Source organism: Phaenicophaeus curvirostris, chromosome 11 (genome assembly GCF_032191515.1).
Source record: "Phaenicophaeus curvirostris isolate KB17595 chromosome 11, BPBGC_Pcur_1.0, whole genome shotgun sequence".
NCBI classification, from domain to species: domain Eukaryota; kingdom Metazoa; phylum Chordata; class Aves; order Cuculiformes; family Cuculidae; genus Phaenicophaeus; species Phaenicophaeus curvirostris.
The window spans coordinates 10,212,525-10,236,217 of record NC_091402.1 but is presented as its reverse complement, the minus strand read 5'-3'; the positions used below and the strand labels follow the sequence as shown (position 1 = coordinate 10,236,217).

General features: G+C 37.5%; 1 protein-coding gene across 1 annotated transcript in view; it reads left to right on the top strand.

Moving 5' to 3' along the window:
* The first annotated feature begins 354 nt into the window (after window positions 1-354).
* SHQ1 (SHQ1, H/ACA ribonucleoprotein assembly factor) overlaps window positions 355-23,693 on the top strand; it is a 45,257-nt gene continuing 21,918 nt past the window's right edge. The window contains exons 1-9 of the mRNA XM_069866016.1: window positions 355-527; window positions 1,528-1,592; window positions 2,480-2,602; window positions 3,474-3,625; window positions 5,213-5,325; window positions 7,315-7,442; window positions 16,856-17,010; window positions 18,737-18,790; window positions 21,372-21,495. Coding sequence (XP_069722117.1) covers window positions 385-527; window positions 1,528-1,592; window positions 2,480-2,602; window positions 3,474-3,625; window positions 5,213-5,325; window positions 7,315-7,442; window positions 16,856-17,010; window positions 18,737-18,790; window positions 21,372-21,495 — 1,057 coding nt within the window. The 5' untranslated portion in view covers window positions 355-384. The remainder of the gene's footprint in view (window positions 528-1,527; window positions 1,593-2,479; window positions 2,603-3,473; window positions 3,626-5,212; window positions 5,326-7,314; window positions 7,443-16,855; window positions 17,011-18,736; window positions 18,791-21,371; window positions 21,496-23,693) is intronic.

Sequence of the window (23,693 nt, the reverse complement as noted above, 5' to 3'; positions counted from 1 at the left end):
TGTTTTTCAATATTTTCTAATAGTGGTTTGTGATCAGCTCACTAATGAACTGTGGAGATTTAACATCTGCTGTGTGTGAAATTATAAGCAGCAATTAGAAAAAGCTGCCAAGTTCTAGAACTGGATTTAGTGGATTTTTTAATGCAGAATGTAGTAGGTGCTTTCCTATGCTCCAGATGTTTGCGTTTGTTTACGTTCAGTTCTTTTGTTGAGGTGCAGGTATGTAGTATCTTCAAATTCTTGATTTTGTGAGAACCTGAAATGTTCTTACAGGATTTTGAAGGGACACTGTTTGCTCTCATGATTCAGAAGCTACAATAATCTTTTCTTGTTTTCTTGTCTTGACAGGGCCACACAGCCAGTGCTTTTTCTGCTGGATTCATCATGATAACTCCAGCTTTTGAACTGACCCAGGATCCAGATTTTCTTACAGTAATAATCAGAGTACCTTATGCAAGAGCTTCAGAGTTTGACGTGTATTTTGAAGGGGAAGATTTTAAATTTTATGCTAAGCCGTACTTTCTCAGGCAAGTAGCAGAAGGATTTAAAAAACAATTAATTTTCTACTGATTTTATGAAGTTTTAAGTTAAATTTCAATTCCTTTCAGAACATTCATCATGTGCAGCTCTTACGTTGTAGACCACGGAGTTTTATGGATCTGGCCTCCTTGTTTCTAGGCATTGCATCAAATTAAGAAGAGTTAAAAGAAATCCTTTCTTAAATTTACTTTAGAATAGATTTTTAATAGTAAAATGGCAAGACAGTTCTCTGGATGTAAGTAAGCTATGTGGAGTAAGGTGTCTTTTCCCTGTTGAGAGCCAGATACACTAGATTTGGTGAAAAATGCATTTTGATCCACTTGTAATAACATTGGAGAAGTCACGTGAGGGCAGGCAGTAGGAAGTGAGGTTCCAGACTGTACCTTTTCTTTAGACAGCAAGTTCCCCACTATGTTATAGAAAAGGAACAAGGGGTAATCCCAGTATGAAAGAGTTGAGAGAACCTTTGGCATGTAAGAGCTACAAGCTGTTAATCTTTCTTACTTTGTTTCATGTGTTCTTGGAAATTCTTCTGCTGTGTGTGCAGTAGTAGACCATGAGGGATTTTAGTGGATTGATAGAATGCAGTGAATTAGTTATTCTGAGTAAGTAGTACAGGAACTTCAGGTGAATTATTATATCCTGTCACTATGAGTTAGCTTAGAATTTTTAAACTGCAAAATCTCCCAAGTGTTGCACGTAGTGCCCAAGGACATCGTCTCTGTGGTGGCTGTGACTGCACCCCAGCTGGGAAACAAGAAGTCACAAATTCTCTTTATCTCAGATACTGATCTCTTGTGTCAATAGTTAGGGGAAAAGATTTTGAAGTACATGAGGATTTAACTGCGTGACTTCCATTAGTGTTAACGAGAGTCAAGTAGTGAAGTCCTTTGTGCTGCTTTTGGAACATACCGTACACTTTTAAAGGCTGAGATGTTAAGTTGGAGAATTAGTCACTCAATGAAGCATCTCAATTTTTACTCCCAGATTGACACTTCCTGGAAGAATTGTTGAAGATGGCAGAGAAAAGGCATCTTATGATGCAGACAAAGGTATTAATTAATGTAATTGGTATTCATATAATTAAAAATGCTAGTAACTCTAATAATTTATACTGTACTGCACTGGAATTGTGTGGAACTTCAGTGAAGTATACAATACTGTAAATAAATGTGAAGTTTCTCCAATGTTATGTGGCATAAAAGAAAAATCTTATTCAGGATTTATTGTATGTATTTAGGCCATTCTTAGGCACAAAGGATGTGTTCAGAACTGTCCTAATAATGAAAAAATTACGTACATCACCATTTAACTCCCTGTGGGGCTAGACATGTTGCTGTACCATGATCATTAGTCTAGTAAATCTGCAAAGAAGTTGGATAGTGCTGAGTAGAAATGAGATAATCCTGAGACAGTCTTTTGGTATTCTCTTCTCTCTGAAGACTTCAGCCTTTCTCCACACCTTAAGGTAGAAGGTATTTCTAGGATAAAATATGTACCTTCTGGAATTAATGTATTTCTTAAAAAAACAACAACTCAGCAATAAAACCTATAGTTTGCTGCTTGCAGAGTCTTTATTGTGTGCTTGACTTGCAACAATAATCATGTTGCTGAATGTAGCTTCCTGTGGTTTGTCGATTGCTTGATTGGTGGGAGGATTCAAAATAAAAGGAAGCTTGTCTTCTGTTGGTTTGTGCTTATACAATGTGAGTGAAGAGACCACAACTGGTTAAATGTTCACTTTCATGCTTTATCATTAGACTCTTTGGGTTTTGTTGAAATTGTAGAGTAAGGTTAAAAACATGCACAGACTGATGCGTAATAAAATGTGAACTTGCATGTGTCCCAGATTCTGTGAGCTTTTTTCATTAGAGAAAAAATGTGCGGGTTTTTGTCTTTGATATTTTAATGCAGTAACTATATTCTCGCTTTCTTTAAGGAACTTTTACAATTCGGTTACCTAAGGAGACTCCTGGCCAGTATTTTGAGGGACTGGACATGCTGACATCTCTTTTAGCACCAAAAAAATCAAGATCAGCAAAACCTTTGGTAGAAGAGATAGGTATGACAGGAAAATCCTGCTTATACTAGTAATTTGTATACATAATTAAATAATTAATGATCTGTGTAGTAATATATGGAGAAAAATAGAGTATTTCTACTTTCCAAAGTATGAGATGGATGTGAATGAATCTGAAAGTCTAAGTATAAATCTAAATGTGTTGTAAGTGATACATGTGTCATCTCTATAGGCTTAGTTATGTTTACATTTTTTAAAAATGTGCTTAATGGAATCGTACAATGGTTTGGGTTGGAAGGGACCTTTAAAGGTCATCTAGTCTAACTGCCTTGCAATAAGCAGGGATGTCTTCAATTGAATTGCATGCTAATCCTCTGTAGATCTTTGAACCCCTCTAGTGGCTGTGTAGTACAGACATTTGAGTCTTCCGCTCTCTACGAGGTAGCGTGACTGGACTTCTAGCTCAAGTGGTAGAAGCTGATTTCAAACCACAGGTTCTAGTGGATGGTTTGCTTAACATTACTATTTAATGGACAAGAAGGTTTGACTATCTGTGTTTAATATTTTAATACCTATCTTAAATTATTGATAACATCACTTTGCCTCTGTCAGGGTTCTCTTAGCATCAAATTGTGATCTTGCTGAAAATCAGTGGAACAATTAATTTAGTCTTTGAGTGCACGTACTTCAGAATTTTAGTGTTCCTGGTTTTCATTTTTGAAGGCTGCAGGATTTGGGTGGGCCTGTGGATCACTGATGTAAGCATCTGCTTCCATTGCTCAGTGTCATATAAAATTTCTCAAAAGATGTAGAAAAATGTGAAAGGTTTATTGTGTTAGTGTTGGCTTTTCTTGTTAAGTTGTACTTATTTTCTATGTAATAATTTTCTTTCTCTGACCGTGCAATAATACAGCTGCCTCTGCTGAGTTGTCTGAGGAGGAGGAAGAAGAATTTGACTGGGAAGTAGAGCAGACCCTTTATGAAAAAAATGCAGAAAGCACTCTACCACTACAGTACCGTTACGGATTTGGGAATTTGCGGTCTGGGGTGTTCCAGCGCTTGCAGGTAGATGCATTTTTGTCTTTTCTTGTCATATATGTTCTGGGTAACTTTCTTGTTGGCTAGTCTTCCTGGTTCATTCCATAGTCAGGAGGGGATCACTAGGTAACTGTTCTTCTCCATTATCCCATTCTGTAACTGAGAATATTCTGCTTTTTGTGTGTAGTAGTACAGACAAATCCTTGTTCCTGGAGAAGTAGGGGGTGGTCGAGACTTCAGTTAATGGTACAGCAAACAACAGGCCAGCCTGTTTCTGCAGTAATTGCAGTGTTAGGGGAATGGGCTGAATGAGGCCTTTGGTAAAACTGGCCTCTGGAAGTGGGGTGCTGTCACCAGCACAGTTCAGCTCGCCTGTGAACGCACGGAGGAGGCTGCGTGCCAGCTGAGTAATTTGGCAAGCTGCAAACAGTACAGGCTGTTCACTGTCTGCTGTTAACACTTTTGCTTTGTATTTGGTATTGTCTTCTACTCTGACTTCAAACATGCTTAACATCAATGTACAGTATATTTCAGATGCTATAATTTTTTTTTAATTAGAAAGAAGTTAGTTGGCTAAAAAAACCCTCAAATTCAAAATAAAGCTGGCTAATTGATAGGTCCTGTTGCATTACATTTGTTTTCATTGTGAAATTCATGGTAATTTTCTCTTTGTAAATTGAATTTTAGACTTGATTTTCTCCCAAGATAAACTTCTGAAGTAAGCAGTCTTAAAGGTGTCTGCCCACCTGATATCTGTGGGATTTGCTAGGCTTGTGCTGATGCACTAAAATTTACTTCTGTGGATTAATTGGTGGCACAGGAGCTTTAAAATGCAAGTTCTTTGCTGATGTGCGTTCTGCAGTGTCTTTAATTCACAGATAGATTGAAGCTAATCTACAACCTGTAGCACGCTAGGTAGTGTAATTAGTATACGCAGCTTTGTTAAAATAGTAAATAGCTGTTCTTTTGTAGTGTTCTTACTTTATGCAGTTAAAGTTGTAGCTGTTTAAAGCAGCTTATTCATAACTCTTTAATGCGTGAATTGTGTTTTCAGGGTTTGGAGCAGAAGGATTGCTGCATATGGAGAAAGTATTTACATTCTGTTAGGATATATACCCTAGTTTATTACCATGAAATTAATGAAGAAATACATTTCCCAACAGCATTAGTGTACCACTATTTAATAATGCTTTAAAAGGCAGTGGAATTGCCCATTAATTAATGTATGGCCACTTCAGAGTGTGAGAGCAATCTCAAAAGTCTAAAGAACAGTATCTCTGATTTTTATCTTCTCTATGTTGTGGTTGCGTGCTTTTGTTTAAATGTTGTAAATGTTATTGTAATGCAAAATAACCTGCCTGCCTTAGGATAAAACACTCTGAATGGGCTTCATAATGTTGTGAACTCTATGGAGTTTTGAGTAGTTGAATTTCCTTGGTATTTTGATGTTTTATTTGCACAATGGAGCCTGCATTTGGAAGATTTGAAAGGGATGTTGAAGTGCATCTAGGGATTTCAGTGCAATGTTGATAAGCATCTTCCCTAAACTCTTACTAAATAAATCTTGCCTATCATGCCTGTGGCTTGGTCCTATAATTTTTGTCCTATTTGCAGGATGAACTCAGTGATGTTATTGATGTTAAGGACCCAGACCAGACTCCTGCAGATGAACGTACAAGGAAACGCCTGGCAGCTGAAGCTGCCAAGTTTGATCCTGATCATTACCTGTGAGTAATTTACTTCACCCGGTCAGGTAAAAGTACCTCAGTTGAAATATATTCACTCTGTCTTTTCATAAATGATTAGTTTTAAGAGCACTTTTGGAAAGAATGGCTTTACTTTGCCTGTTTTATTGTCTCTTCACAGCAGGCCTTAGAGGGTGTTCGTAAGTGTGACACTGACACAAGACATTGCTCATCTGTTTTGGGGTTACTCTGTTACTTAATTACTGTTTAAGACTGTATTCAAGCAGGAGCTGCTGTGAACTCTTGCTGAACATTGTTTCATAGTTCACCTCTTCAGCAGCTGAGTAGCAAATCCCTGCTGGCATTTTGGGTTGTAGATGTCATACCTTTGTTTTCCTCCTGTGAAATAAGGATTACTGAACCATCCTGGTCTTTTGAAAAGTAGATTTCAATTATGAAGTTATGAAATTTTAGTATAGGCCACTTTGTTTATTGCCTTCATCACATGAAACCAGTTTTGCAGCAGAATGAGGAATACTTCTGAACAAAGACTTCATGTTTCTTTGTGCTTCATCCCATGTGTTGAAGGTGCAAGTGATTATTTGTGTCTTTCAAGCTGGAGTATTTCAGGTCAAGTTTGATTCAGAAACTTCCAGATAAAGAAGCTAAATTGAAGCCATGAGATGTGTTAATATGCAGTAACTCCTGCAAGATTGTTTTGGTGGGGGGAAGAGTGTAGTCTGCCACAGGGAGAGTTAATACCTGTGGTGTGGGTTTTTTGGGGAGAGTTTTGAGTTGTTTCAGAAGGTATCTTTGTGAAGTTGGCATTTTCCCTCACTCCAGCGTTCTGGAGGCAGCTGCGTGTCTTTCTGTAACACATGGAAATTAGAAAAGTTTTCTTGAAACGTCACTTGAAAGTACATTTTACGAGAACTGAAGTAGTTCCTAACCTATAATGTGATGCAAATTACAGTAATTAAGTTTTCATCTTAGGCCCTGTGTTCTAGCCTGGTAGATGAGCAACAACCATTTAGTTTAATGGCTGCATTACAGTGCTCCAGAACAGAGAACACCAACCTTTCTTCAACAGAAATTGTTTTCTGTTGTCACCTGATGAGGATATCCGTACTGTGGTGAACGTAAGGGTTCTGTTGCATTTGGGGAAAATGTACACTGGCTGATATCTTTGTTATTTTATAAAAAGACACTGAAGGAAAGCATCAAAAAATCTGTCAGTGTGAGAGTAAAGCAAACTACATTCTGTGTTCAGTAGACTGGGCAGGTTTTGTGTGATTAAGAAAGCATTAAGAAATTGCCTGCGGTTTTTTTTTCAGTTCTCAATATTTTTGCTATTGTTTGGCTTGAAGAAAAACCGAAAATGATAAAAGGAGGCTTAGACCTTGAATCCTTTAGTAAAAATCCTCCCAGAATTACTATATTGAGTTTTTTACCACAGTGGCTTTGTGCCGAGATGGAGGTAATCTCTTTTTCCAGAGTTCATGTACAACTCTTCATTTGCTACCTTGCTACTTACAACAAGCCCTTGTTTACCTAAAAGCTGGTCCCTGTCCCTGCTTTATCTTTGTCCTTCGTCTGCATGCACTTCCTCCCCAAAGTATACACGATTTTAAAGTGGGAGAGCTTCCCAGTGAAATAGTTTGCTGCCACTGACATTCTCTGAAAAGGTGTTGTGTTTTGGAATATTTTCCTTTAGGTACATCCAGGATGAATCAGGTTTGTTCACCTTTGTGTCATGCTGCAAGTTCATCAATTTCCTAGGCTTCTGAGTGGCTCGGGAAAGGTGGAGGAAGTAAGGAAAGGGGTACTGTAAGATAAGAGAATATTGCTGATGCTTTTAATGGTGATGATTTTCTGGTTTTAAGTCAAAGAACAGGTACTGATCAGGTCTTTTGTATTTGTAATGTATGGAAAATAGTCTGGAGCAGAGTCAGGTGTGTTCTATTTATGCATTAAAGTATACCTATGTGCACTTTAAACTGAAATAAATTGCATATGACTTTTTTTTTCTAGAGCTGATTTTTTTGAAGATGAGACTATTCAGCATGTCTTAAAGTACAAACCGTGGTGGGTTGATGCTCACAAAAAAATGGTGGCCTTGCAGGGAGAAAGTCATCAGGAACATGACACTCGTACATTTGGTGAGAACATGTATAAACATACCTGTTGCTTCAATGATAATTGCTGTGATGCTATGTTATGTTCCAGGTTATTGTTCTTAAAAGAAGAAGTATTACTTTACCATGCGGTTTTCAGTCTTAACTGTTCTTCGTAGAGTAGTATTCAATTACTTCTGTCCTCACAAATTTTTTTTTTTTTTCTGATGGACAGCATGTTTGATACAGTTGTGTGTGGAGCAGTTGTTGACAGTATATTATGAAATGGTTATTTAATCTTAAGCATCCATATATTTGTTATATAGTGTGATCTGGTTTTAGTCCCCAACAAGCTTTGGAGATAACTGTTCATGAAGGCCATTCTAGAGTTTCAGGTATCGTATGAAAAATGTTCCATTTTCAGGGTATGCTGTAATATTGAAGATTTCAAAGGAGCTGCCAGTGTCACTCCAAATACACTGCAGACAACTTCACAGCAAGTTTTCAAAAAATCATTTGTGAAAGATTGTACCAATGCCAGCTCTTATCTCTGTTTGATGAACATGGCTTATGTGGGATGTTTTATTTTGTTTACACAGGACAACAGAAGTTCATGACATTCTTTATTCTACTGCTATTTCTATGGGGTTCAGACTTTTTTTCAAAAGAAAATCTATGTCCTTTTAAAACTAAAAGGCATGAATTCAGGCTTAGTAGATGACCTTATAACATTACTGTTAACAGATAACTGAGGTTATCTTTCTGTATACAGTGACTGCAGAGAGCATTATGAGTTACTATTATGCACATTCTTATCCTTTGTTCATTTCCTATGTAGAATGAAAATACAATATCACTAAAGTAGATAACAATAATCCCTTCGCCAGAGGTTCTTAGCAAATATTAGTGCACTAATAATACCTGCACTGTCGTATTTTGTATATAAGTACAAGGAATTTGGGTAAATGTTGTGTGTTTTACTGTGAATGTAATCTGATCTTCATTACTTGCCTCCTTTCAGCCTCTGAAGCCAGAATTAGTTAATTATATCTATTATAAGCATTTGATTTAAAAAACATTGGACAAAGGTACAAGAAGCTTGAAAACAGAATAATGAGTGGTTCTTTTGTTTTTTTTTATCTATTCACTCCTTAGTAAATGAAACACTGCTAATGTTTGCCTGTGTTAAGGAATATAATGAAAATGAAGAGCTGCTGGATGATTTTATTGATAAAGAATGTTTTTACTCAAAGTTGAGATTCTGAAGAATACCACATACGTATGTTGTTGTGCTTTAGGAGCAACAGCAGCACATAAACTATTCAAAAACCTGGCAGGACTGCTAATGATACGTATTTTATAAGGATGATAAAATTAGGCTGACCTTTGTATGGATGAGTGAAGAGGCTTATGTAGTTTTGTGGATCTTGAGGATATTAAGGTAACTGAAGAGGCTACTGGGTGTTTGGGTTATGTTAGTAACAACAACCCAACCTTTCTCTCAGAAAGACCTCGGATTTGATAACGGTTTTACTGCTGTTTGAATGGCAACATCGCTGGCGGGGGGGGCCAAGCAACTGAATGAGGATCCTAAACTGGAGTCAGTTGTGGTGTAAGAAACCACCATGAGAGGGAGTACAGGTTCCACTTGAAGGTCTCTTACAATGCAAGGAGGTGGGTCCAGTCTGTGGACCTGGAATCTGCTCATCAGTAGAATGAGTTCCCTGTGGGTTTAGATTCCTTTTATGCTGTATCCAATCAAAGGAATGGTCTGGCTAATCTGAGTCACAGATTCAAAAATACTTAACAAGCTGAATGTGATTTGACCGCATATCTGTGTTAATACGTATTCCAGTATCCTCGCTTAGTAAGTGGAAATCACATAGAAGAGGAACATAAAAGAAATAAGGACTGTGCTAACTGAACTTTTTTTAATATTAGTCAGATACAAGTGTCCACTATTTACTTTTGATCCTGTTTAAGGACATAAAGGGGGACAAATTGAAACCTTCATGCAGTTTTTTTAGTGGTTATGGAAATGGAGAATACCTAGATTTCTTACTCTTCCCGAGTTCCAAACTGATGCCTTGTGTTAAGGAAAGCCTCTAAAATAAAGTAATTTCAGTTTTCTTCCATGATGAGGTGAGGTACTTTCAAGCATATAACGCTTAAAGAGGCTTAAAATATTGGGGAGTTTAAAATGTGTACAACTTATGCTATGTGTACTGCCATGGTCAGTTTGCAGAAACGTCGGTGTGTCCTTTGTGAAGGAAGGTCAGGTTCTTGATTAATGGGTTGTCTGAAGCACTTAAATGTGAAAACTCAGAGATATGGAAATCAGACGTGCAACATCACATACTGGGAAAGTCTCCTACCTTCACACATGAAATGGTGAATATTTTTAGGACTGCTAATGTTTAAAATCGGCAGGAGATTGCAGTACAGGCTTCTGCAGTGCTGGGGTACTGGCACTAGTATTTGACGCCTGGTACTTTTAGAGGTTCCCAGTATTTTGTGATCTGTTACTGCTGCTGTTAGGACAGTTTCCCATATACACAGAGTCTTTGGAATCAGGAATGCCATTGGGAACTGACTGCTCAACTAAGTACGTGGAAAAGTGAGATTAGTGTGGGAAGGTGACATAAAAATTAGCAGTTTCATTAAAAGTATTTTCTTATTAAAAAAAACCACTGAGCAAAGTTTTTTTTTCTTCTTTTTGCTGGTTCATAGTGATGTCTTTGTTTTTATCTTCATTTATTTCTTGGAACCAAAAACTTTTCTCTTTATAATGTCTTCAACTACAAGGAGTAATTAGAAATACAGGTCACTTTTTCTTTTTGTTTTTGCATGGTATTACCATGCCAAATAAACTGAAGATTTTATTTGGTTGATTACTGCTTTTACTTTCATCTCTGATTATTCTCTCTTCTGTTTTTACATCATCCATTTTTTTTAATGTCATTTCCAGCTTTTTTTCTTTTTGAATCAGGTCTTCTTATTAGCATTTAAAGTCTTCATCTCTCTTCTATCCTGATCTTGAATCTTTTTCTTCAAGGTTTTTACTTTTCCTCTAGTTTGTGTGCATGATGTGAGTATTTTGTCTTTTAAAATTTCTTTTTATTGTCTTGTGTCTTTATCCTTTCTTGCATTTTACTGTGTGTTGCAATGAATTTTTGTCTTGGCCTTTGTTTTTTTGTTTGTTTATTTTCGCCCTAGGCTTGTTAGCCACCAGGCAGCTATGATCGTTGCCTTTGCAGTATGGCTGAGGAACCAGAGAAAATATTAGAGAACAGATTTCGCCATCATGTTTGTAGCAAAATATCACTTTTGGAGTGGGCATTTTCCAAAGCTGAAAGGCTCAGATTTTGTTCATGCTTGCTAAGTCTAATGCAAGTCAAGAAATACTCCATAAAATCTAACTAATTACACAGCTTTTCTCATGAGAGGATAAACCTTTTGGAAAGTTTGCATTGTGTTGCGGTTGAAGTTTACATTAGTCTTGCTTCTACAGATTCCAGATGAAAGGTTTTGTGTTTCGTAACAGTCACGTTCAACTTAGTTAAAAGTTCGTTTTTATTCTACTTCAAATAGCACACCTCCAAAAACTCCTTTTTAGGCAAAAAATAATCTTCAAAGGCTCCGGCTGACAGATGTATTTAATATAACATTTATATGCTCCAGAGATAATTCATTTTGATTATAGTAGCCTATCATGCTTAGCAGTGACCGTTCTCTCTTTCTGATCTCGTTATAGAATGAGGAACAATTTCTTTTTAAAGATCCAACTTTCAGTAGGGCTTTGCTCAACTGTACTCCGTTACTGGTAGATTCATAGGTTTAAGATTAGTCGCTTACTTTTCTTTGTCACATTTCTGCAATTGTTCTGTTTACCTGTTTTACTCAGCCTTCCAGGCATTTGCTGCATGCGTGCTGTCTTGGCACTGTTCCGCTGCAAAACAAGTGTTCTTCATGTGAGGAGAAATTGGTATTTATTCAGTCAAAATTCTTAATGTGTAAATGATGGGTCTCTATTGCAAAGTATCTAAGACTTTAAAAGGCAAGAACAGTAAGATGTGGAAGAAGAAATATCAAATTCATACATGATTCTATGGGAACTGCAGATCCATTAAAGACTATGGACAAAAATTAATATAAAGGAAATGGTGAGATCCAGCAAAGACTGTCCAGGTCCAGTGACTTTATGGAGACTGCCTTGGAGGAAAAAGGTCAGAAGTGAGGGGGAAATGTGCTGTAAATGTTGATTTGAGAATTACAGAGATGTAGAAGCTTGACATGGGAAAAAAAGATAATTTTTAAGGAGCTAATATTTGAATGGAAGAATTGTAAAGAAAGGAGAGGAGTGAACACACCAGATTTGACTGATCATAGCTTAGAATGGGTATAGGTGTGCAGAGGAAGGCAGCTTTATATTTTTAAGACTTCACTCACTTCCTGAAGAAATGAGGCTTGCCTGATCGCTGTCTCCTTGACAGAGCTTTAGAGGATCTCAAAGAGAGCCACTTCATACAAGTTCGCAGAAATGGCTCTGTGCATGGGGAAGGACTGCTTTTATTGAATCTTCAGTTCCATATTTTTAGATGTTGTAGAGTCGATACAGCAAAGAGATGTTATCAGTGTCAGGACGATGGAAAGTTTTGCCAACCTCTTACGCCTCATCAGATACCAATAAATTCAAGCATAACAGATGAATCAATAGGAAATCAGCTTCATTAGTTACTGAAGTTTACAGTATTATTATCAAGTGTTTTTAAGGCAGTATCCAGCATGGGGAAACACTGATCCTGAGCAAAGCGTTTCGGCATCTTATGAGACAGAGTAGTGCTGCCTTTTCTCTCTTCATGTTTTACGAAGAGCTTGAAAAGAAAAGACTTGTTTGCTACAGGTTAAAATCAATAGCTAACTTTATTCCTGGTTAATCTGCTCTCTGATGACTAATCTCCTCCTCCATCTGGTGTTGCTGATTCCTTAACTTACAGGGATAGAAGTACACATTTAAAAAAAAAAACATTTTTGAAGCTAACTCAAAAAAAAAAAAACGGAGAGAGAAGGGGGGAATCAGTTCTGCTGAGTTATTTTACTTTGAGATAGCTGTGGAATTTATGACTTGGCTTGACAGAACCATAAGCCAAGGCTCTGCATTCACCAGAAGGCTGGACCAGGTGATTGAGAGGTCCTTTCTGATCCCTGCGTTTCTGTAATTGTCTGAGTCTAACCACCAAGTTGGCTGTCTGTCTAGATAGCACATTTTATCTAAGTACCCCTAGCACATTTAGCACCGTAAGTGTTGCAGTAGTCTTGAGGTACAGATCTTGTGCTGGCTTGATCTTAAGTGATGTGATCTGCAGCATAAAATATCAGTAAGTCTGTAACAAAACACCCTCTGTCTGTCAGACCTTGTCCTCCCCTTTACAGATTAAACCATGCTTCACTGACAGTGAGGTACTGAAGAGCCATTTGAAATAAGTTTATTTTAACATGAGGAATGGCTACTTTAAAATAAGATGATGATAGAGAAGTAAGGGCAATCTGTAGTATTATCTAACAGTAACTGTGTGTGTGAAATTATGCATGCCTAAAGGAATCAGACAAATTATATTAATGCAGAGCTACGCTGTGGCAAGAAGCAACATGATTTTGGCACTGGCAAATGTACAAAAGATTTAAAAATCAAACTTAATGAAAACTTGTAAATTTGGTACTTGATACGTAGCAGCAAATGCTGCTTTGTATTAGGGTAATATTAATTGTTGTATAGGTATTGTAAGATAAAATATTGGCAATGCAGGTGTATGAAATATAGGCTTAAAAGAGCAGAAAATGTAATTACAATTTTACTTGTTCTGTTAAATTTTATATTATGTACTTGTGTTTTTTAATTAGGAAAGCAAAGGAAGTGGTGGTTTGGTTAATAGTGAGTTTCAGGCCTGGATTCCTTATTATTCAGGAACTTTAAGGAATGGATAGGTATTTGTAAAATTGAAGTATTTTCTCCAGAGAGAAGTTTTATTTTGAACACCTGGTGCTTTACAGTGATTTTATGAACATTGTGTAATATTTGCCTCTGGGAATTGTCTAGTTTAGGTGCTTGCTGGTATCTAATAGTCTTGCATTTTCTGTTTGTTATGATGCTTCAGGACGTTTGCAGTTTAGAGGAAAAACTTGTCTTAGTTTCATGAAGTTCACTAGGACTTCCTTTGTTTTCAGCATACAAAGGAGGGACGGTTCACATTTGCCTATCATGCCTTTGGAATGTGGATTTTAGGGAACATAACAAATACTTGTTAGTAAAACATTAAAAGGCAATTTGTTTGCTCTCAGTGTTGAACTGTTTCTTATCTCTGATGGTAAGAATCTCATCAGTTAGTTCTGATCATCTATGAGACAAAACCAGACTTCAGGTTGTAGTCATGGATTAAGAGAAGTGACTTCTTGGTAGTGTATCCAGCACTTGATATAATGAGTCTGAAGGAGAACAGCAGCATTCCTGATGTGGCTGCTTTATCTTGACTGCTTACTCTAGTGCATGCACTGAGGCAGGCCTAGAAATATAAGAGTGCTGGTCTAACTGTTCTGCCTCCATCAGAACAGGTATTCTTGCTGTGATTAATTCTAGGATGCTCTGGAGGAATTATTTAGCTTCTTCGTAATGATCTTCTTTACTACTACCTTAGAAATCAAAAGTGATTTTAAGCTTTATGCATATGATCTACTTTAGTAGTCTTTGCTAACAAACTTCTGGCTGTTCTTTTTGTTCTTTAGCTTCAGTTTTGCTGCTTCTCTTCAGTGTGAAAATGCTACTTGCACATGATTTTATACTAAATTGTGTTGAACTCCAGGAGAGTGTTTTCTAATGAAAGCTAGCTGAAACTGGAAATGCTTTTTTTTTTTCTTTGCAGTTGGACCTTCTTGTCACTGTAAACACCCATTGTGATACCTCATTAAACCCACCCTACTGTAGCAACTTACAGAGTGGTTTTATGTTATGTTTTTCAGAAACTAATTCTTTTCAAATGTGCTATGACATTGCACATATGGTTTTATGGGTGATTTTAATATGAGTGATAGAAGTGGCTCGATGAAAAATAGATGCAATTTAAGAACTTGCAAGGAAATTTGCTAATAGAATATGTAGATACATCATCTATACTTGTGATTTAAGGAGGAAAACTGAATTGCACAGCATTAACAGAAAAACAATGTTAGAATTGCCACAGTCTTACTAAATTGTTGCTTTGTACTATATCATAGCGAGTGGAAGAGATTGGCTTTCTCAAGATGATATAAAAGCTGGAATTTCTTTTTGTGGGAGCTTGTAAATAAATAGGGGCTGGCTTGGATCCAGAGAAATGTTTAGCTTATGAAGAAGTTTCTGTAGGAATTTAAATCAAGTATTTTGTGGTTATGAAGCTGATAGAAACATTTAAGAAGTTCATAAAGAAGAAACATTCAGAAGTGTTTTTCTTAATTCATAATTTTATGTTTTGAGATGGAGTGCGTGCATATGTATGTGCCTTTGGCATCACAAACATTTGTTTTAAAACTTGTCATAAAATTAGAAAGCTTGTGGAAACCTCTTAGAATAAAGACAACCACGTGTCTTCCGGATGGGTTGTATCCCTGAAAATGTGGATTGTGTAAAATGATGATGAGCAATATTTAAGGAGAACTGTCTATAACCACATTGGCAATCATCATCCTTCTGTTAGAGAAAAAGGCAAGGGGTGTAAAAAGGAACTTGGTTTACTAGAAGTTGTAAACTCTTTTCTCTGTAAGCTTGCATGCTTTAGGCTCCCTGTGGGAGTTCAGCTGCCTGTGTCCCAAAGGTCCAGGGCTCTGGATTATGGGTTCTGTGCAGCTGCGTAACCTCAGCTCGTGATGCTGAGGAAGAACTATGAGAAAGTCTGCAGTAAAATGAGAATGGTGGAATTGCAGGTAGGATGGTTGAGACAAGATCATCACTAACTCAAGGATTACAGAGGGAAAAATTGGAAAAACAGGGGATCAAGTTAGGGCAGGAATTGTTGGGTTATCAGGTCAAGTTGTTAGTGCTGACAATGCTGGTGGAAGGCAACAGCTTGGCAATATTCACAGATTTGTCTTGGGGCGCCACAAAGGCAGACCCTTCCCAGCTGCCTGCCTCGCTAGCCAGGACTCTTCAGGTGTTTATCAGGGATCAGGGTGATGTATTAATGCCTAACCAGTATCACATCCTCATCTTCGCGTGTTAATCATTAGTTGGTTTAGATTAAGTTTGTATATCAGCCTTTCTCTGCCCTCACTAAGTATGTGAGAATATAGTGACTCAAACAGGAGGGGACTACAAGAATAATTGAAGAGAGATTTTGTTATTAAGCGTATGGTTTTGGTGTTAGTCTCCCTCTTCCCTTAGAATAAATAATTAAAATTGTAGTGTTGAGGGGGACATTATGTATCTACCCCTGGCACTTCAGGTTTATTTACAAAGTGTAATGAGTGCTGCATTGGGCTTGTTCCTGTCCTCAAGGAAATCTCTTCCAGTGAGAGGCATTTTAAACTCAGGCTGGTTTATTGGTGCTTGAAACAAATCATGGAGTGGGGCTTCCTTGATGCAACAAAGCATCACCTGTCAAGCTACTAGTGCTGCTTTCTCTTGTCAAGTCACCTTGTGCCTGTCACTTTTCTCTATGGTGTGACCAAAATGTGCTCACTACATCTATCCTGTGCAGTGAATCAGAGCCTGTTGACATGGAATGACTGCACTCCGTGCAGCCTGGATGAAAATCTCTTCGCTCTGGCTTCTGGCTGTTTCAATTTTACTAAATGGGTCCTTGATTTACTTTGAGTTTGTACAGAGATAGCTTCTAGTCAGTTACCTACTTGATCTCTACTGTTATTTCAAGGCAATTCTGATGTTCTTTCTGAAGTATTTTAGGTACTCTTTAGAAGGGTTACCATTCGATATCCAATCGTAGCTACCTATGTCCATACCACTGTTTCCTAGAGAAATACTTTGATGCATTGTCACAGCATGCATTCTTTTATTCTTACCCTTTTTCATAATAAGAAATTATATTTGATTTTGTTGTCCTGTTTTCTTATTTTTATCCCATAGAATGTGGACCTAAACTTCAGTTTACTCTGATCCTAATTGTGTGGTTATTTCTGTATGAGGTGCCCGGGCATCCAGAGAAATCCTTGGCCCTTCCAGAGGGGCTTGGAATTGCCAGTGTGTACATGCCGTACTTGACAGGGTTGGAACTTGACTTTGAAAGGACTATATCTGTTTCATAGAAGTTAAAAATTAAAGTAAAGATGATTTAGACTTTTCTTGAGTGATGAGTGGCTTGTGATTAGTAACGTGCTTCTTTTTAAAGAGGCTGTTGAAGTAGTATTACTGCCTATTAAAATGCATGTGCCAGTTTTAAATTCATAATCAATTATCCTTTTACTTTTTATAGTTACCTTCTCTGAAGAAGAAAGAGAGCAGCTGAGAAAGTTCACAAATAAATCTTATCTCCTGGATAAAAGAAGCCGTCATCATGCATATCTTGGATTAATTGATATCCTTCTGGCATATTGCTACGAAATACGTGTCAATGAAGGAGACAAGAATGTGAGTTACAAAAGATAAAAAGATTAGTATGTTTTAGGACCCTCATGCTGGACTCTGTACTGCCATTTAGGAAACCTGCCTCTTAAAGAGAATTTCCTTCCAAGCATTAAAGTATATAATTGAGTCGGTTAAAATGACTCAACACTATAAGTTGAGATATTGGGACGCATTTAAGGATTAATATGACTTCTAAATACTTCTGTTCTTCTGGAGCAGCATTTTAGCTGCAGGAAAGAAGTGGAGGTGTAGGAGCCTTCAGACAATTGTTTGCTTCTGATACGTTTTGTGACATCACATCTTGATTTTTGTAAAGGCAAATTTCACAAAATAACTGTTCTTTTATGTTGATGGTTCCTCCTTCTGTGTTTTTTTTTTTGAAGATTCTGTAATAGTTATGTTTATAGTAATACCACTACTGATTCAGATTCTGAAAAAGCATGGGAAACCATTAAGTCTGCAAGGCTGAAACTGTATGTTTGGTGTTTTATATAGGCTACCATTACATGCTTTTAACAAAATAGATTTTTTTTTGAGTGTTTTTTGTTTTTAAGCTTATGCACTGAGCATGGAGAGTGTTTTCTGAGGCATTCTGGAAACCAGAGCAAGGCATTTAGAATTTTAGAAATTACATGTTTAAAAAAAAAATCCTAATGCAGAGTTTTCTTTTTCTGATTTTCAAACACTAAGAAGTAGGAAGGCATGTTTCTGTTTTCAGAATTCTAATATTTGCCCATCTCTTGCACAAGCAGCAGCTTTTTACAGAATATAAAGCATTAAGAAAACAGAAAAAGTTTAGAATGGATTCCATGCCTTGCCTTTTTGGAATGGACTTGCTTCCCAGATACAACTTCACGTCTAGCATCTCCTGTGTTGATATTAATGAATGAGATGTTTTCTCAATACTTTTAATCAAAATATTGGAGCATGTAATCAAAAACATTGTATCTTAATCAGACTGAATTGTAGGGCAGGTATTTTAGAATGGCAGGCAGAAACGTCCAGACCTGTTTATTCAACGGAATAACTAGGATGGTTCTTGCATTGCATGTTAGTGTTGCACAAAAATATACAAGGAAAACAATTGTACAATTCTTTATTGATCTTTGCAATAACTGTATGGTATAGGTGGGAAATATACTGTGGTGTCATCCCTCCTCCCTTTTTTTTCCTCTTTTTAATAGGAAAACTAAGACATTCAGGTCACACAAACCTTTAGGATTATAGATCAAGACTTCCTGGCTTTTTGCCCTAATCATCCCACCAGACCACGCTACCACACAAATACTATGAATCTGGCACATTTTAAGAATGATGACATTTTACATGTATTGCTAGCTTTGGGATCCTCTCTGAAAGCCAGAAGTCTTGAGCTGTTTTCACGAAACAAGGCATTGAGCTTGAGCTTTGTTGATTCAAGTTTGTTACTTGGTGAAAAGAGACAGAATTCCTGTAAAACACCATTTTTCTGTGACTGCTGTTGTATTTTAAAGGCTTTGCGCATAGGCTCCATATTCCCAATATGGAAACCGATTCAGTTATTTAATATCTACATTGCAATATAACTTTAATGCTGTCCTGTGGCCATTTCAATGCACATAATATAATTAGTGCTTCATATTCACAAAGGGTCCTAAATTGCTGCTAGAATGTTATCTTAAATAGTTTGCTAGCAGCCTTGAATGTTGAATTAGATAATACTTGTTAAATGATCTCCTCTTAAAACCAGGTTGAATCATCTTGGAACATCAGGAAACTGAGTGCAACGTTGTGCTGGCTGGAGGTGAGATAAAACTTTGTTTTGTGTTATGCCTTTGCTGTATTATTTGATTTTGGTATTGTACGTTGCTTTTGTGGAAAGCTTACTCTTTCAGTATTGAGGATAGGTTAAGCGTATGTCCTCTTTTTAATAAATGATAGAAGCAACTGATTGTGACTTCTGGGCTGCCAGTTATGAGCAGCCTCAAGAGGTTTTTTGTCTCAGTGCTGGGACTTCTGGCGCAGGAAAAGCTGGAAAAAGCTAAAGGTAGGCACTGTGAAAAAGCTGTTTATCTGTGTGCTGTCCCTAGCTCCTGGGCTCGATTCCCACATCCTGACCTTTATTTAGGAAGTAACTGTAGTTATTGCTCGCATGCACCCACAGTGTGTGTGCGCGCAACCCCATGCTTAGGGTGAGAAAATGTAGTCTTCTAGCTCCTCCATCAGAAGTAGGTATCTTCCCATTTAACTGGCTGAAGCATGTTAAAATAAAAAGGTCATAAAGGTCATAAAAAGCCTGGAATATAATTTCTTAGTGTTCTTGTCCTTTAACTCCTACCCCAGATGCACTTCTAAAGATTACAGGCTTTAATAAAGCAGCTTCTTGTTCACTCCTTTGGGTTTTGACTGTGGAGTCTTTCCTCAGCCTTCCAAGTTCATTATTTGGCACTTCTAGCTTGCTAATTTTTTGGCTGTAAGTCAGGTGGCTTCTGGCTTTTCCTCCTTTCTGCTGTTATGGCTTCAGAGTACACTGGAGAGTGAAACTGGAAAGCCCACAGGTAAATGCAAACCCACTACTAGGAAGACTTCTTAGAACTCAGATCCAAAGGGTTTGGTGTCTTTGTCTTCATTTATTTTTTTTTTCCTCCAACTACCAGGAGAAACTGAATCCCATATTCCTGTAGCAAAAAGACCTCAGTTCTGTAGTTGTGAATTGTCTAATTAAGGCTTTAATGATTGTGTGATTCTTTAGACCATTACTGAAAACTTCTGCTTCAGATTTCTTGCAGAGCTCGTTAGTGGGTGTGTGTAGCTTTACCCACTGCCCTTTTTTCAATGTTATTGCCACATCCCTGTTTGTTTAGTTGCTGCTAGTCCTTTGGAGCCAGCATAGACTAGAGGAAACAAACTAACTGAATTATTTTCTTTGCAAGTTCAAATTGCTTGCTGAAAGCACGTAGGCCTGTGTAATTCAGTTGTTGCAGAGCTAGAAGTGGAATGGACTTAACCTGGCCTGTAAGCCATTATTTCTTTTGATGGCAGCAAGCTAGGAACAACTGTCCTGTCCCCATTCCTGAAATTACTGAGCCAGATTTGGGGTTGCAGGTCCAAAAGTGAAATTTGACAGGTTCTCCTTTAAATGTAGTGGAGAATATTCAGTAACAACTTGTTCTATGGCAACTGGTTTTCTAGATTTCTTCATTTTCATGTGTTTCCGAGGGAGTGTTCTGTAGTTGCAAGTCGAAAAGGAGTGCAGTTAAAATGCCGTGATTGCTTTAACTCTCAAATTTTTTTCAGATCCATAACCTAACATAGTGGAGGAGTTTCCTGCATGTGCTTATCCTATAATGTAGCAGTTCTTGGCGCAGCCTGTGCCAACAGTATATTTCACACCCAGAAAATTCAGTCTCCTGGCACCAAGCTGTTAATAACTATATCTGTTATACAAACCATGTAGAGGCGGGTGTTTTCATCAATCTGTAAACAAAATTGCCTCAGCTATGGTTTGTTTGAACTGACTGCCATTTTGCTGTGCATGGCATGCATGCACCTTAGATTCTAAATACTAAATAACAAAACATAAATGATTTAAATGGTGATTCATTAAAATGAAGAATGGATTAAGGTAATTATATAATGTGAAAAAGTGCCAGCTGTCAGCAAAGCATTTTTATTAATTTTAATAAATTGTGAGTTCAAGATGAAATAGGTATTTTTATTTGAATTTATAAATGGAATATTTTGTCATGAAAACTGGAAAGGAAACCATTCTCTTAGTCTTTAATAACTCGTTAATGCCTCTAGCCTCAGTAATTTAGAGGTGTTCCTCACTCATAAAGGAGGACAATGAACTGCTTTCTCTACGCAAATATATTTATCCCTCGCTTGAATATCTCTAACTTTCATGAAAGGCAGAGTCATGTATCACTTTTCAAGATCTTATGTGTACATATGTATTTTGTTAATATCATGTGGTTTTAATTTTTCTTGATTCTTAAAAGGCTTTTTATAGCTTCCCCTTCTATATATATAATTATGTGGGACAGATGTAATTTATTGCTTTAATCTAAAGAATGGCGAAGTCTTGAGTTAGATGTTTTATTCTAATGTTCTCTACATTCTTTTTTTAGTTAAAAACCACTAAAACTTACAGGACTTATGTTATCCTGCCATGCAAACTAAATGTGCAGTCTGTTATTTCTATTTAACATCTTTATTTTCCATGCCTATTAAAATACAGAGTTTTGGATGCTAAATATGTAAAAATGTCCTTTTTTTTCTATGCTGCTATGACTTCTTACCTTAAAGGAAAACAAACAAACAAAAAACCCTGAATCCATGTATCAAAAAGCATACAGGCTAATTCAGTTTTTTCACTGATACAGAATTTCACTAGCATTCATAATGTCCTGATATCTTTTGGAAGACGAGTGCTCTGCTATCCCCTACACAGACATTTTGGATTGGTGATACGTGCTGTCAGTGATGCAGTCATGATACTGCAACTAGGTAAGTTTTTTTTAGGGATTGGAAGTGATACTTACATGGCCATGTTGTTTGTAGGTCTTGGGTTTTTTTAACAGCGTTTGAATCTCTGGCCAATTTCACCCAAGGTTGATAGATACCAATGTTCCCAGACGTCTTGTGAGTTTGTGAAAATGGAGCTGAGGAGAGGAGAGAACAAAATTGGTGTCCTTGCAGGGAAAAAGCCCTTGAAGCAATTCATTTATCAGCCAGTGCATAACACATGGAGTTGTGGTGTAAATTCAGCTGCATCATTCACACCAGAAAATCCACACAGAATAAATGTTATTAATGTCTCAACTGTAAAAAAAATGTTTTATGAGATCCTGTATCCTGATAAATTGGGATCGTCAAACTGTGATTTGTAAAGCTTTAGGGAAAAGGTCTTCAGAGGGAAGTTATAGTTCACTGGAATTGTTTGCAGAGTGTTCATTTTTGAAGTATTTTTCTTTGTACTGTATTTCTGTGTAAAGAGATTTCTCAGTTTTGAAAGACAATATTAATGAAGCTTTTGTTACAGTAGTTTAGATACTATCATTGATTTAGACCCTGTTCTAAACATGCCTTAAGTTTTTATTTCAAATCAAGGCCCCTTATTGTTACAGGTGTAGCAGTAGTCCTATTGTTTCTCTTTTCCTTTGTGTTCTTTAACTACCTGACTGAAGCCATGCTAAAAAAAAATTGGATGGATTTTTGCTAACCTCCATGATTTGTCTCCATTGAAGGTAATTTTTTAAAGCGTCCTCTTCAATTGTTCTGCCTGTTCTGTTTGACTAAGTTCTGCTCGGTGTGGCTTTGCAGTTGCAAACCTGGGCAGCTTTCCTGCCTGGTTTACAGTTTTGAAGAACTAGTGTTTTATTTTAACCCTTGTCAGAGATGTTACGGATTTGACAGAAAGGAAGCTTACCGTCATGTTGATGATTCAAAATATCATTTACATTATAACAGTCAGGTAGTAAAGTTTTAAGGGGAAGGTACATGCTGTCCCTCCTCACCTACCTCCACTGAATTACACTGCTATTCGTAAGTGTGGAGAAATAAAATTCTGATAACAAAACTGAAATCATACAGTGCTGCCAGCCCTTGAGGTGTTTGGGTTTTTTGCCTTAAGAGGATGGTATGAGAGGTAAGCTATTTGCTTTTCATGTAGTGCTATGATGGAAAATAGTATTGGAATGAACATTTGATAATCCAACAAAGTATTTTCAGTAGCTGCCTAAAAGAGGTGGCATCTACAGTAACTGTCAGGTCTCCTGTGCCATCCTCCTATGGTGGCCATGAAGCTGCTGTTGTTTCTTAACCCTCTGCATCCAAAACATAGTGGCTCTGGTAATGCTTATTGCCACGGTCTCCCCAAGTCACCCATGATGGTCTTGTTGCAACAGCAGAATCCCATCTCCTCTGGAGGAGTGGTTTGGGTAGCTAACTCATTCTGTACCTGGGCTGGGTTTAAGCTAGCCTTTTTTTTTCCTCCAGCCTTAGTGAGTTGCATAAAAAGTACTGCTGTAAGCTTTAACAGACATTCAACTCTAGTTGATGGGTAGAATGGTTTAGAAGCAGTGGAAGAAGTTAAGAAGCAAGCAGGTCTGGCTTCGTTCTCTGCGCATCTGTGTTGCACTGGTTGCCTGGGAAACGGTGCAGGATGGGGCGACCGACTGCCTCCACAGGGCTGGCTGTGGATCTTTAGGATGCTGAAAAGGCATGTGCAAGCCTCCAGAAAAGAGAATGTGTGCTCATTTCAACTGGAGTTGAGAAGAGCGCACTACCTTGTGTGAGCCACAATACTTTCCAGGTGCTGCCTGGGAAGCAGACACAGACACATCACCTTCCTTCGTGTGAACGTAAATCTTTTGGGCGAGGCATTAGCAACTTAGTGATAAAATTAATGGTGATTACTGATAACTTTAGAAGGTTCTGAAGGTTGTATATCAAATCAGTATTTACTGTTATGGTGATGGAATAGGATGAAAAGCATTGGTTTTTAGGTTGCTAACTACCAAAGAATTGGGAAAGACACAAAATGACTAATGCCAATAAATAGTCGGGGCGGAGAGGGGGGCAAGGGGTGGGGGGGGGTGGGTGCATCTGTGTATTCTTAAATAGAGTCTTAAGTTGAGTCTTTCCTGACTCTTCTTCAGTTTCTCTTCCAAAGCAGTGTTCTTTTCAATTCTGTTTGCCATGGG